Raw genomic sequence first — 15,885 nt, 5'->3', positions numbered from 1 at the left:
ACGGGAAAATATGAAGAAACAAGAATTCAAAAAAATGAGGAGAGGCTTAGGAACCTCCAGGACATCTTTAAACACTCCAACATCCAAATTATAGGGGTACCAGAAGGGGGAAAGGAACAGCCACCAGTGGAAAACTTATTTGAATAAATAATAAAGGAGAATTTCCCCAATCTGGCAAAGGAAATAGACTTCCAGGAAATCCAGGAAGCTCAGAGAGTCCCAAAGAAGTTGGACCCAAGAAGAAACACACCAAGGCACATCATCATTACATTACCCAAGATTCAAATGAAGGAGAGAATCCTAGAAGCAGCAAGAGATAAGGGACAGTCACCTACAAAGGAGTTCCCATCAGACTGTCAGCTGATTTCTCAAAAGAGACCTTCCAGGCAAGAAGGGGCTGTAAAGAGGTATTCCAAGTCATGAAATCCAAAGACCTACAACCAAGATTACTCTATTCAGCAAAGCTTTCATTTAGAATGGAAGGGCAGATAAAAGTGCTTCTCAGATAAGATCAAATTCAAGGAGTTCATCATCACCAAGCCCTTATTATATGAAATGTTAAAGGGACTTACCTAAGAAAAAGAAGACAAAAAAGATGAACAGCGAAAGGACAGCAAACTCACAGTTATTAACAACCACACCTGAAACAAAAGCAAATTAAGAGGACAGCTAGATCAGGAGCAGAACCATAGAAATGAAGATCACATGGAGGGTTAGCAACAGGGGAGTGGGAGGAGGAGAAGGGGGGAGAAGGTACAGAAAATAAGTAGCATCGACGGTAGGTAGAAAATAGATAGGGGGAGAGCAAGAATAGTATGGGAAATATAGAATCTAAAGAACTTGAGACACGTGATCATAAACTAAAGGGGGGGGAATGGTGGGGGTGTGCAGGGTGGAGGGGAATGCAGGGGGGAATAGAACAACTGTAATGGCATAATCAATAAAATAAAAATAAAAATAAAAAACAAACACACACACAAAAAACCATACAGTCCTGTCAGTGCTGAAAGGAACAGGTCAGTGTTATGCAACAGATTGTTAGTGAGCCGTCTCTTATTGCTCAGGGACTGGGAGTGAGGCTTAAACCTGGGGACGAAGGAGTCAGGATTCCACATTCCACAGGCAGCTGCTAGTCCACCAAGGCCGGGTACTCCCGGGGTCAACCCAGATGGCCCTTCCCCAGTGCTCCACCTCTGGGGAAGCATCCACCTCTTCCCCCTTCCCAGTCTTTATTTACAGATGGGGAGGGACATTCCCAGAGTTACTGGGGGTATATTTCTTGCCTAACCCCAAAGCCATGTGGAGGGAGTATTCAAAGAGACTCAATTACAGAAATGAGGGTGCCTGCAAAAAAACTGGCTATTTGCTGAGCTGTGACTCTGCAGGCCCACCCTCAGCGCTGCATCCTGCAAGACTGAAAAGTGGCCCCACTAGTTTGTAGGGGATCAGAAAGATCGATACCTGCTGTCCAGCTGGAGATTTCTGAAGGAGGGGGCTCATGGAAGGTACCCATAGCAGGGGTTGAGGTGGAGAATGAGTCTGGGAATAGGATGGGGGCATTCCCTTGGCCAGTCTTTGAAAAAAAAAATGAAGATAGTAATGTACTTTATAGGTTTGTTGTGAGGAGAATTCTGTGCTGTTTTCTCTGGTGTCAACTAATTCCCCAATTCTCTGACACTAAGTGAATGGGTTTCCAGCAGTTTAATTTTGACGCTCTCTACCTGGAGCTAACATTAGATCCCCCTAGTTAAAGGGCTCAATCCCACAAGACTACCTCACTTGAGATGCCAGTCAGAAGTCCCAAACCGCCCATTTGACTAACCAGGGGTTTCCAACACAGGCTCTAGTTCACAGCAAGCACTTAATAAACACTAGGTAGTATGACTTTGTCCCTCCCATCTTTTTTCTGACCACCTTTCTTGAAGTTCTCTCTTCCCCTGACCCCCTTTATTTATTGATTTTAGATAGAGAGGAAAGCGGAGACAGAGAGAAACATTAATTTGTTGTTCCACCTATTTATGCGTTTGCTGGATGCTACTTATATGTGCCCTGGTGAGATCGAACTTGCAACTTTGGCATATTGGAATGATGCTGTATCCAACTGAGCCACCTAACCAGAGCTTGAGGTTCTCTCTCTCTCTCTCATTTTAAGGATTTTATTTATTTATTTATTTTTTACAGAGAAGGGAAAAGAGGGAGAGAAACATCAATGCAAGAGAGAAGCATTGGTATGTTGCCTCTCTTATGTGTCTCAACTGGGAATTGAACCTGCAGCCTTTCACTTTGCAGGCCGACACCCAACCAACTGAGCCACACCAGTAGGGGCTTGGGGTTCTCTTGATTTAATCTTCTCCCTAGTCTCTAAAAGCCATTGAAGGTGGCCACCCTCAGAGCTCAGGACTGCTGACTATTAAATTGTTTTGTGTTTTGTGCTCCAGTTTCCCATCCTCGTGCTCCCCGTTCTCCAAGTACAGAGCTTCATGTTTTCCTGGCACTGAATTACTACCACTGGGAAGGGCTCACTGAACTGTAACTCAGAATGCACACTGAAGCAATCCCCCCACCACAACCACCCTTCATCTGCCTTTCTATGTGTCAGATGCAGCTTAGGAGTCAAGCTCGTTTAAGAAAAGTGCTTTGCTGACAAAGAGCTCAAGCCACGCAGTGCTTGTGGTATGTTGTAGTGCCCAGAGCAGCCCTGTAAAAAATAGCACTTTAGGTATCAACTGCTAACAAAGCAGGAATTGGCTGCTTCTGGCTACAATTTGCATTTAGGGTTTTTTTGTGGGTTTTTTTTAAGCTGATGCATGGCAGTTGACCTTTTAAGTAAAGTTTTAGGTCAGTTCTCAAGCATACTCTGAAAGGTCCTTAGTTCTATTTCTTTTTTTTTTTTTTTCTTTTAAGATAATTTTTTTCTCCTTTTATTGTTGTTCATGTACAGTTGTATCCATTTTCCTGTCCCACCCATCCCCACCTCCCACCCTCGATCCTACCCCTTTTTGGCTTTGTCCACGTGTCCTTTATACATGTTCCTTGATGACCCTTCCTGCTTTTCCCCCTGTTTACCCCTCCCCACCTCCCTGCTGCTGGTTACTATCAGTTTGTTCTTTATTTCAACGTCTCTGGTTGTATTTTGCTTGCTTGTTTGTCTTGTTGATTAGGTTCCACTTATTGGCGAGATCACATGGTATTTGTCTTTTATTAGTTGGCTTATTTCACTTAGCATAATGCTGTCCAGTTCCATCCATGCTGTCTCAAAGGGTAGGAGCTCCTTTCTCCCTGCTGCGTAGTATTCCATTGTGTAAATGTACCCCAGTTTTTTGATCCACTCATTTACTGATGGGCACTTAGGTTGCTTCCAATACTTGGCTATTATAAATTGTGCTGCTATGAATATTGGGGTGCATAGGTTCTTTTGAATTAGTGTTTCAGGATTCTTAGGGTTTAATCCCAGCAGTGGAATTGCTAGGCAAATGACAGTTCCATTTTTAGTTTTCTGAGGAAATTCCATACTGTTTTCCACAGTGGCTGCACCAGTCTGCATTCCTACCAACAGTGCACTAGGGTTCCCCTTTCTCCACAACCCCACCAGCACTTCTTGTCTGTTGATTTGTTTATGACAGCCATTCTGACCAGTGTGAAGTGGTATTTCATTGTGGTTTTAATTTGCATCTCTCTGATGACTAGTGTTGCTGAGCATATTTTCATATGTCTCTGGGTCCTCTGTATGTCCTCCTTGGAAAACTGTTCAGGTCCTTTGCCCATTTTTAATTTGGTTGTTTGTCTTCCTGGAGTGGAATCATGTGAGTTTTTTTAATATATTTTGGAGATCACACCCTTGTCTGAGGTATCATTTGCAAATATATTTTCCCATATGGATGGTTCCCTTTTCATTTTGCTGATGTTTTCTTTAGCCATGCAGAAGGTTTTTAATTTGATGAAGTCCCATTGGCTTATTCTTTCTTTTATATCCCTTGCTCTAGGGGATATATCAGTGAAAATATTGCTGCATGGAATATCTGAGAAATTCCTACCTCTGTTCTCCTCCAGGACTTTTATGGTGTCACGACTTATATTTAAGTTTTTTATCCATCTTGGGCTTATTTTATGTATGGTGTAAGTTGGTGGTCGAGTTTCATTCTTTTGTACGTAGCTGTCCAGATCTCCCAACACCATTTGTTGAAGAGGCTATTTTTACTCCATTTTATGCTTCTGCCCCTTTTATCAAATATTAATTGGCCATGGAGACTTGGGTTTATTTCTTGCCACGGTCCAGCCGCAGCGGGTCAAGGGGTCCCACAGGTGAGGGTAGGCGTCGGCGCTGGGTAACAGATGACAACACGCCTCAAAGGACAGTGAAGCTCTGTTCCGTTTTTTGCAAGTACAAGCAGGTTTTTATATTTTCATTTCAGGTAGTGATTAACATTTGCAGTATAACATGATCATTTAAGCAGAAAAAATCAATACAAAGGTAATCAGTAAAAGTACGAAAGTTCCCATAGATTTAGTTAAAGATTATTTTAACTAGGAGAGCCATTAATCAGACAATTAGAAGTATCTTACTGTATATTAAAGTTTCTCAGAATTTGTCATAGGGCAAAAGGATACTCTAGATTGAGTAGAGAAAATAGGAGATTTATTATAAGGCCCTTGTGATGTCTCACTTAGCTATCTACCTTTTTTTTTGCTTAAAATGTTTTTCTGTGTACTATAAATTCTGACTCCCTAGTGACTGTTTAGTTTGTAATAACTAACTAGCTTTTGTTATTTCTTTGCCTGTCTAGTTGATATATATTCTTATTCAAGGTAAAGGAGGGGCTATTCCTATGTTGCAGGGGGCTTTTAAGGGTACTTCTTTTAAGTTTCTCTAGGAGTTCTTTTATAGACATGTTTTGTACTTTGATTCTCTCTAAGAAAGCAGTGAGATTATCTCTTGATTTCCTAGAGTATTCTATCTTATCTTGGGTGTTTTTCTAATGATCTGTTATTGATTAAGCTTGAATTCTCAGATTGTTCTGGTTGTTTCTTTGTACCTATATTCCCTGACATTCTAGTACGATATTATTATTCTGTTCATTGAGCCGGGAAAGGTCTAGGCACACTATCTGAATCACTGCCAGGGTATTCATAATGATAAAAGCAGAAAAGGTCATGATCCCCAAAGCAAGCACAATCACAATAGGTATTGCAGGGCCTTCCATGCCACGTCCACCAGGTTGGAAACTGCTTCCTTGAAGTCTTACACCCCCTCTCAGGACCTTGTCACGGAGAGAGGGATCCAACAGTGGACACAGCAGTGGACGTGGCAATTTCTGGGCTGTCTGTTCTTTTCCATTGATCTATGTGTCTGTTCTTATGCCAGTACCAGACTGTTTTGATTACTGTGGCCTTGTAATATAATTTGATGTCAGGTATTGTGATCTCTCAAAATTGCTGCGTGTTCCTTTTTTTTTGAATAGCATTACTGAGATACTGTTCACATACCATTCAATTCCCATTTGAAGTATGGAATTCAGTGGATTTTAGTATGTTCACAGACAGATACGTGCAACCATCACCATAGTCAGAATTAAAACACATTCGTCACCCCTAAAAGAAACCCGGAATGTCTTAGCTACGACTGCTTCTTGCCCCTCCCTCTACCTCACCCCAGCTCCAGGCAAACACTAATTTTTCTCTCTCTGTAGATTCCTCTGTTTTGGACATTTTGTATAGATGGGGCCCTTTAACATGTGGTCTGTTGGGACTAGCTTCTTTGAAAGCTCCTTTTTATGTGTATCCCTTTTAGGGTTCAAGTTCAAGAAATCTTGGTCTAAAGTCAGGCCTAAATTTTACCTGGTTGAAATGACCATCCTTTGGAAGGAATGAGAAAATAATATCTGTAATACCTTGGAGTCTTCAAGAAAAGTTCCAGAATGCAAGGGGAGGAGATCTGGCATGTGTTTTTACTTCATCACTATTTTAGGGCCGAGCATTATATTACAGTTATGTAACGTAGCAGTTCCTGGCCAGTTACTACTTGGCCCTTTTTCACTTCACATTTATCAAAGACTTCTCATTTCAATTAACAGGGCAAGCCCCCGTTGGATATGGTCCTTTGTGGTTCAAATTGAAAGTGTAATTAATCATGGAGACTTGATATCTCAGTGAAAGTCGGCTAATATTTGGTTTGAGGTGGGAGCACACTCCAGCCCCATTCCAGGATCTCCCGGGGGCTTCTCCTTGTACTTCCTGGGTGTGAGACTGATTCTCACAAACACTGGGACAGTTTCACCTGGGCACTTCCACCTTCGTACTAAGGACGAAGCCCTAGTATCATCACCTTTGTTCTGCTCTGTGCAAGTGCAAGACGGATGAGGCCTGAAGGTGTGCTTGACCTTGAGGAAGCCTTCTAAAGAAGATGTGCCCGCACAGAAAGGATAGCCTGTGGGGCCCATCTGGCCCCAGGGAGACAGTACTGGCACCAGCTCACCTTCCTCCATACAGATGGGCTTGGACTGCAAAAGTCCGATTTGCCATCTGCCACGCCTGGGGAGTGCCAGCAGGATCTGGCATCTGAGCTCTCATTGTGGACGAATTTAGAAGCCCCCAGCCAGAAGAGCCTGCAGCCTGACATGGTCCCAGCCAGCCAGCTGCTGGGCAGAGTCCTCAGGCCTGAGCGTTACTTTTAGAGAATTTAGCATCCCCCAGCTACAGCTGAGTAATGTGAGGTTCAGTGTGCCATGACCGAGCAAGTCAGCTGTGACCAAGTCCACCCACCCCCCCGTACCTGAGAGTGTGACCTTATTTGGAATTAGGTCTTCACAGAGATGATCCAGTTAAAGAGAGGTTGAGAGGACCTTATTCATTGTGAGTGGTGTCTTTATAAAAGGGAGAAATTTAGACAGAGACTGACGTGCACAGAGGAAAGATGACATGAAGACATGCAGGGAGAATGCCACGTGACTGGGGTGTGCATCTATGAGCCAAGCAATACCAAAACTGCTGCCAAACCGAACCACCAGACGCAGGCAGAGAGGCATGGCACAAGGTATTTATAGCCCTCAGAGGAAGCCAGCTCTGCCCACATCTGGATCTCAGGCTTCTACTTCCACACCGGTGAGACCACACATTTCCGTTGGGGACACCAGGTTGGTGGCAGGTTGTTACTGCAGCCCTCGCAGTCTAATACCACTTCCCCATTGGGATAAAGAGCCCTGTCCAGCTCGGAAGGCGAGTGGAAGGAGAGGATTGCGCTTGTCTGTGTGTAGCTCTCAACTCTTCAAGAGGAAAGCTTTTAAGAAACCCCTAAGATGCTCACAGCCTGTCTGACCCATCGTGCTGCTGGGAGATAGCTGCCCAGAGTGTTCACCCACCAGGGAAGCCCCCAGGTGGCTCCGCTGGATGCCACCGTGTGGTCCCGCAGCCCCTGTGGAATCAGTAAAATCGCTTCCCTGAGGGAGCAGCCTACCGCAGGGCGATGTCTTTGCTCTCTGCTTCATCATCCTGGAACCTGTCACTGAAACATAAGACAGAGATGGAAAGGAGTTGGTTCTGAGACTGGAGGCGCTCACCTGTCCTTGGCCCAGGACCTGTCATAACGTCCAACAAGCAAAATCCCTTGTCTTGGGGTTTCTCCCACCACTGCTCTTACGGATATGGACAGGTGACGGCTTCTGGAAAACGGAAGCACCCACCTGCCTTTCACCAGCATGAGGATGCCTGCACGGTGGTTGGCAGTCAGGTTCTCACGGGCGCTTATCAGCATTCTTCTGTGCACTGGACCACGGGATAACCACAGAGTAATAATCATCCTACAGCACTTCGGGTGTTCCTGCTGCCTTCATTTGAGGAGTTTAATGAGATCCGAGGAAATTACATTACAGTATCTCTGAAGGCTGTTTCTGTATCACACGCCCTTATCTCTCTGGCACGTCTCCTGGGTTGTCAGATGCCACCTATCAGGTGTTGGACTGGAGGCTTTGCCCACATTATCCAATTTAAGCCCGGCTGCAACCCCACAAGGGAGTGAGCATGAACACCGCCCTGCACGTGAGGACACCGACTCCTCTGACGCTCTGTGCCAGAATTTCAAATGGGGCCATCCTGTCCACAGGGTGTAAGGTTTGGGAGCCCAGGTCTGGGAGTCAGGCGGCCCTGAGCTTAATTCTGGAGGACTGTGGACAAGTCAGCAATCAGCTGAGGTCCGGGGTTCTCATCTGGAACAGGGGGTGATCCTGTATCTTACAGCAGCGGCTTACCCTTGGCCGTACATGCAGGTCACATGGGGAGCTTTCAGTAAGCTGGATGGCTAGACCCCACCAAGGCCAATTACATCAGAAGCACGGGGGTGAGGGTTCACCTCGCTCCTCGCTCCTCGTCCCCAGGGGTCTCTCTCACGGTTCTGAAGGCCAGAAGCCCTAAGTCAAGGTGAGGGTCCAGAGGAGGGTTCTTTCCTGCCTCTTCTAGCTCCTGGTGGCTCCAGGAGTTCCTTGGTCTGTGGCCGCCCTTCAGCCTCTGCCTCAGACTTCATGTGGCCTCTTCTCTGTGTCTTTTCCATTTCTGTTTCTTATAAGGACACTTGTCACTGGATTTAGGGCCCACCCACTTAATCTAGGATGATCTTATTTCAAGATCCTTAGCCTTATTACATCTGCAAAGACCCTTTGTCCCCAGGTGAGTTCCCATCCAGAGGTCCAGTGGTGAGGACCAGGACATATCTTTGGGGGGGTCACCAGGTGACCCACTACAGAGAGCTTTCACTGTGTTTTCTGATTGCACTGGGTTGGGACCCAGGAGTTTCAAGGTGTGTAATCCCTTAATCACACTGAAGTCAAATGTTGAGTCCTTTAAAAATAGGCCAAATCCTAAAACCAAACTGTGGGAAGGTCCAGGCAATTTTTAGCATCAGAGATAAAGGTTGGAAGCTTATAAACCTCATTTAAAAATACACCTGGACATGAAAGTTTGAAATGTAAAACAACCCAGTTCTTTTATAAAGAACAACATAAGTGATGAAACAGTTTAAATCAGGACCAAAATGTTGTAGCAGTTATAGAAAGGTTTCTATAGCAGTTTCTTAAAGGTTTTAAGAAAGGCCAACTGATATGTAAATGTACAGTGTAGACATTTATGTTCACAAAGGCAAGTGAGAAAACGAGAGTTAAATGGTTTGGGGAACAATAGGTAGTGGGGTGCGGGTGGGTGTGGGGTGGGAAACAGGAGAGATGGAGCCCAAATGGGGAAGAGGAGAAAAGTCTGCCGCCAGAATATTTGAGATAAGACCCGAAGGTTAGATTTTTTGTTTTCCTCATCTTCATTCCCAGGCATTCAGTTGGAAGTTCATCTCTGATCTTGGATTTAGATTAGAGGAGTCCTCTGGTCCTCCCTCCCCTCCCTCTGGCTCTTTGAAAGTAAGTCCCTAATTACAGGCCCCATCTGAGATTTCCTAGATGAAATCAGCTGCTGTAGATGTGACACCAGACTTGCAAAGAATCAGCACAGTGTTGCCATAAAAAGCCCAATTGTTAATTGCTTCTTTGGCATCTGGCTGTAACAACAAAAAAAAAACACCCTCTCCCTGTTTCATATTAAAAGTAAATGTAGTGGAAAGAACATTGGGCTAGAATCAGGAAAGGCTGAAATTCTAGTCCCGGACCTGTTACCAAGCGCCTGTGGTTTGGCGCAAAATATTTCACTTCCCCTTTGGGCTTCAGTGCCCTTAACCATAAAACTGAGGACATGCAACCAAATCGTCACTTCGATCTTAAAAATTCTATCCTGTATCTTGAGAATACAGTGCACTTCTCATTTCCATCTAGCCTTTCCCTAAAACCTTCTTTTGCAATAGCCTACTGTGATTTTATAATTTTGTGGTGCGATCAGGAGCCATACAGATGTAAGCATCCACATAATTTCCACTGTGCAGACAGTACCTTTCCGGTCTCATTCGGAACTGAAATTTGCTATGAGGCCCCACAGTCCGTAGCTGCTCTGGACATGTGACCCACCAGTGTTCCACACGTGATACTGCAGAGTCTCACTTTGTTCTTAGGGAGTCTGGAACATACACGAGTGTGGCCTGAAGTGACACAGCATCTCTTCTGCCACAGTGCATTGGTCAAAGAAACTCAAAGGCCAGTCTAGATTCAGGGGGAGGACAGATAGCCTCCTTGATAAGAGGAAGAACATGCTGGCGCAACGAGGGAAGGGGTTGGCAGTGACCTCTTTGGAGATTGTCTACTGTATCCCTGGTGATACATCTCTTGGCTTATTGGTCGTCTCTTTTTATTCTTAATGGTGTTATGTGGTATAGAAGCACAGGGCAGGCAGGAATTAGTCCCATGGCATTAAACACCAAAGCTTTTACTACAAACTCCAGGGTGCTTTGGACTGTAGGACAGGACACGTTACTCAAAGTCTTCACTGACCAGCTGGGGAAGCGCAGTCATGGTTTATGCTGATGGAGTACTTGCTGGGGGCCAGACCCCATGCTTGTGCCTTTTCCGTGTACCATGTAATGAAAGTATCATAACCTTTCCAGGCCTGTGCATTTAATTTCAGAGGCAGTTTCGGGGTTGGTTCAGGTGATAAAAAGACAGCATGGCCAAGTTGATGCCAAAGAATCAAAAATGACACCCACACTCACGATCAACAGCCCTTCCCTTCACAGAAGCACCCCACTGGGGTACTTACTATGCATGCTGTTTTCTTTCCCCGACTTCTAGAATCTCTTTTGTCGGTTTTGTATTCCATTATATATCTCTCCCACTCTGGTCCCTGTCAACTCATGGGCCCACCATTTTCCTGCAACTGATGCAAACTAGGAGGGACCCTGGGGGAAGGGCAGGGAACAGACATCATCCGGCTACAATAGCATAGTCAGTAAAATATAATTTTTAAAAAAGATGATCCAAGTAGAGTTGAGTGTGTTCTCTGCATGGAGGGAAGTTGTCTGCAACCACACACACAGCTGAGGCCCTTGCACACCCCTTGGGACAGAGAAATCAGGTGGAGAGACGGTATACTGTGTCATTCCCCATTCCGCACGGGGCCCACACTGTACATTTGGTAGACATGTGCTTAGGACAATGACTATTCTGTCATTTTATGTAGCAAACCCAGAGCCAGCACACACACTGAAAAATCCCCCTGCAGCTCCGTGCAGCATTTTTCATTGTGGTTGTCTTTTTCACAATTTTATTTTATTTTTTGGAGAAAGAGAGGGAGAGAAACATCAATGTGTGATTACCTCTCACTCGTCTCATACTGGGCACCTGCCCTACAACCCAGGCATGTGCCTTGACTGGGAATCAAACCAGCGACCCTTTGGTTCACAGGCTGGCACTCAATCCACTGATCCACACCAGCCAGGTCATTTTTCACAATTTTATTGATACAAGATTGACATACCATAGAGTTCAGCCATTTTAAAGTGTTCAGTTCCGTGGGTGTTAGCACATTTACAGGGCTTTGAACTACCACCTTAAATCTAAGTTTAAAACATTTCTATCACCCCCAAAAGAAACTTTGTTCCCATAGCAGTCATTCCTGACTCAGATCCCAGCTCCTGGGGTCCACAGTGTTGTGGATGAGATGAGACAAATTCACAGGGACTATCGAGTCCTGTGGAGGAAGGGACGGCGTGGCTTCTCTCTCAGTGGTTGACAGGCTTCGATTGGTTCAGTTTGCACAGGAATCCAGGGTGTATACATAAAGCTTATCAATCATTGTCAGGCAGAAATGATTAAACAATAGATAACATCCAGAGAACTCTGAGGGCTTATTCTGAGTCAGGGTCAGATAGTAAAAGGGCCATAAAACTTTGGGGAACAAACTCACTTCCTGGTTGGACCCTTATCATTTAAATTGAGGGTATTAGCAAAGGAGGTTTCGTAGGATTTTACGCATTCTTTCTTAGGTCTGATTGCCCCAGGGAACCACCCTTTCTAGCACTGGGTGGCACCCACCTCCAGCATTGTTTCAGGCTTTAAGTCAGGCAGGGGAAGTAAGGCAGCCAAGAGATTAGGAGACTTCTTGCAGACAGAATGAGGATTCAGGCTGTATCAACGCCCAGGGGTGAGGGTCCGTCACCCTCTTTTTTCTATAGCCCCCCAAGTCCTTCCCTTTGGGCCCCTTCATAACTGTGCCTGTCTTAGGTCACTCCTCTTTTGAGGAATCTGTCATTGGCTAACCAGTCATCTGCCTGGGGCCAAGCAAGGTAAAAAGAAAGGGGGCAGAGGTAGTCCTACAAGGAAAAAAAGCTTTGTCTCCTAAGTGGCTTATGGTGCCAAGGTCCTTTACTCAGCCTTAGCCTTGGGGTATTACAACTTCTCAAACCAGGCAGGGCAGTTCCCAACTCATTTCCTCTACTATTCGCCCTCCCCTCCCCAAGTTCCCTGGCCTTAGGCTACCAGCCTACTTTCTTTCTCTGTGGATTTGCTTGTTTTGGATATTTCATATAAATGGATTTATACCCTGTGACCTTTAGTGAATGGCTTTTTTCATCTAGCTTTACTTATTCACTTCTCTTATGTCATCTAAATGATGGTTGAACTTTTAAGTTACCATTTCTTTGGTATATTTTTTCCAGGATCCTAAGCACTTCAAGTCAGAGAAGACAGGACGGGGACATTTAAGGGAAGGCTGGAGAGACAGTCATCAGCCTATCATGTGCTCCTACAAGCTGGTGACCGTGAAGTTTGAGGTCTGGGGGCTTCAGACCAGAGTGGAACAATTTGTGCATAAGGTAAATGAGCCAACAGCGACTCCTGAGCTGCAGACAGTGTAATTATCTTTATGGTGAGCTGGAGTGAGTGGTGCTCGGCAGATGCACAAATGCTGAGCCAACCTGAAGTAACTACATCCAGACAACCCCGTTTTCATAAAAATGCATTTTACATATAGGTTTAAATTCCTTCCACTGATAGATGTAATACACCACACCTCCTCTTCTGTAGCCTCCATGTCTGCTGGGTGAGTGTATCTGGGAAATTGGGCGTTCAAAACATATTTCTCCCATACGGAAGCAACCCCAGTGCCCATCAACAGACAAGTGGACAAAAAAGTTGTAGTACATATATAAACAATGGAATATTTTTACCCAGCCCTAAAAAGGAATAAAATCTTAACCATTTGCAACAGCATAGATGGACCTAAGATGGTATTATGCTAAGTGAAATAAGCCAGATAGAGAAAAACAAATATGATTTCACTTATATGTGGAATCTAATGGACAAAATAAATGAATAAACAAAATAGAAACAGACTTAGAGACACAGAGACCAGACTGACGTTGCCAGAAGAGAGGGGGCTTAAGGGGCTTGGTAAAAGGGATTAAGAAGTACAGATTGGGCCCTGGCTGGTGTGTAGCTCAGTGGATTGAGTGCCAGCCTTTGAACCAGGGGGTCCTCGGTTTGATTCAGTCAGGGCCTATGCCTGGGTTGAAGGCCAGGTCCCCGGTGGGGGACACATGAGAAGCAACCACACATTGATGTTTCTCTCCCTCTCTTTCTCCTCCCTTCTCCTCTCTCTAAATATAAATAAATAAATAAACATTTTTTTAATTAAAGGTTTTATTTATTAATAGAGAAAGGGGCAAGGAGAGAGAAGGGAGAGAAACATCAATGTGTGGTTGCCTCTCGTGTGTCCCCCACCAGGGACCTGGCCTGCAACCCAGGCATGTGCCCAGACTGGGAATCGAACCGGTGATCCCCTCTTCACAGGCCCATGCTCAATCTACTGAGCTACACCAGCCAGGGCAAAAAAAAACCATTTTTTTTTTAAAGAAGTACAAATTGGTAGTTACAAAATAGTCAATGGGTGTAAAGTACAACATAGGAAATATAGTCAATTATATTGCAATAACTGTGTACGGTACCAGGTGGGTACTGGAAATATCGGGGACCACTTCATAAAGTATCTGATTGTCTAACCACTATGCTGTACACCTGAAACTAGTACAGAATAATGTAAACTGTAATAATAAAACAAACTTAAAAAAAACAACCATACTTCTCCCTTTGGCATGGGGCTAATCTAGTTCCAGGCATGGCTAGGTATACATGGGTTCCATACAGAGTCTTGGGTTTATCCGTGTGTGCAGTCGGCAGGGACAATTCTCACTCAGGCCCTGCAAGGGTAGACCCCTGAGGCAGAAGACGCCCTAAGCAGCAGAACGAGAAATCCCAGTAGTCTCGTTAGATGTCGCAACTGCAGACTTTCTGCTCTTATGGTAATTCTTTCACCAAAGGATTGGTAACAGTCTCAACACACAGATTTCAGTTTTATGACCACTTTGGCTGACACGTTAATTTTGGAGCAAGAATTCATTTAGTAATTATTCAAGTTTGTTAGGGGTTTCTAACATGACCTCTGACCTCACAGAAACAAAAATTTGCAGTGTTGGGTACTGCCCTTTGTAACTCCTTCCATTTCCATAAAAATAAATTCTACCCAAGTTGTCTCTGCATTCCACATAGGCTGGATATCTGTTTATTTTTCCACTTAAAAACTGATTAAAAAATAGCTTTCTGAAATTCTTTTGGAGGCATTGGAATTTAACCTTAATGTGCTGAGCTTTTTGTTACTTAGATGGATTTGTCTACGGGGAAGGGAGGCAACTGACAATAAAATAGGGCTACCAGTTGACAACAAAATGTATAAATCTTGAATTTAGCTCCAAGAAATAGGTGAACCTGGGCTCATGATAACAGCAGACTCTGGAACAGATTTCGGAGAAATGCGCCAGCCTCCTGCTGAGCTGCAGAGCCATGCTGCCTGCCCAGAGGTGGGAGCTGAGTGAGACACAGAGAAATCAAGGTCTGGGACCTCCTGTTGTCCTTCTGTGTCCAACTGTTCAACAGGAAGACAGCCAGGGCTCCCAGAGTATTAAATACGTTCCTGCCTCTGTTCTGCGTCTATCTCAGGCTCTGCCTTCCTAGACTTCCTACATTCCCCTCCCCCCCTTTTTTTAACCACAGGTAATCTCTTCCTAGGGCCACTCCCACATTATTTCCTTCTCCCACAAAGCATATTTAGATCGCCGCAAGGCTCATTGTGTTTCTGTTCTCACAGGTGACTTTGACTAGCTTCGAGAATCTCTTTCTTTAAAATACTGTAGCAATTAGGCCGTAGTTATAGGCATTCCTGTTGTCCGTTTCCAAATATAATGAAGTGTTTCAACACCCCCACGACACACCTGCTCTGGCCCACGAGCCGCTAATGAGTTTCTGAGGCTCCCATTTGCATGGGCACTTTTCTCCGAACACCTTTGTTTTTTAAGAATCTTTTCACAGTTAAGGGGGGAAAATGTTGGAAAGCGAGCCATTAGCACATTATTGAATCCTTGTTTCCAAGCAGACAGCTGTGTTGTGCTTAATGTAATAGAGTATATTTACTGCTGCCTCGACACTGTTCTTTTGATTTCCGTGAATTTGACACACTCAGCACTCGGGTACACACGGCTTCGTGTTTTCTTATTTTCATGATGAGTTTCCTCCTTAAGCCTCACTAGATATCCAGAGTCCTGGGCTAATAAATACTTTACTATAAATGCTTCCATCATTTCCACAAATTCACCAAATTAAAGTCCTTCATTTATTGATACATGCTGGAACCTTGCCTGAGAGATTTTTGACAATTGATTTGTTTGGTCAGAAGAAAGGATTGTTGTTTGAGTATACAAGAAAAGTGAAAAGGCGTATTTATGGAGGACCAAAATAAAAGAATACCCTGAAATGAAAGCACATGAACAGGGTTACACATGCACAAACTGTATCTACAAATTTTTTCTTTGTCCACTATTGTCATCATGTGTCACCATCAGAAATAGTCTCATTCCTTTTGTCTCTAGTCAGGCTTCTCACTGCTACTGTGTTCTGTTCTAGTTTGGGTCTTTTCTTTCAT

The 15,885-nt window shown here is 44.4% G+C and overlaps 1 protein-coding gene across 1 annotated transcript in view; it reads left to right on the top strand.

The window, feature by feature from the left end:
• Positions 1 to 15,885, top strand: part of PITPNC1 (phosphatidylinositol transfer protein cytoplasmic 1) — a 229,575-nt gene that overhangs the window by 195,997 nt on the left and 17,693 nt on the right. The window contains exon 7 of the mRNA XM_037128045.2: positions 12,572 to 12,727. Within this exon, the coding sequence (XP_036983940.2) occupies positions 12,572 to 12,727 (156 nt within the window). The remainder of the gene's footprint in view (positions 1 to 12,571; positions 12,728 to 15,885) is intronic.

The sequence above is a fragment of the Artibeus jamaicensis genome, unplaced genomic scaffold (assembly GCF_021234435.1).
Source record: "Artibeus jamaicensis isolate MK-2021 breed Jamaican fruit bat unplaced genomic scaffold, CSHL_Jam_final contig_1998, whole genome shotgun sequence".
NCBI classification, from domain to species: domain Eukaryota; kingdom Metazoa; phylum Chordata; class Mammalia; order Chiroptera; family Phyllostomidae; genus Artibeus; species Artibeus jamaicensis.
The sequence above is the reverse complement of the archived record's forward strand: the minus strand, read 5'-3'. Positions and strand labels throughout refer to the sequence as shown.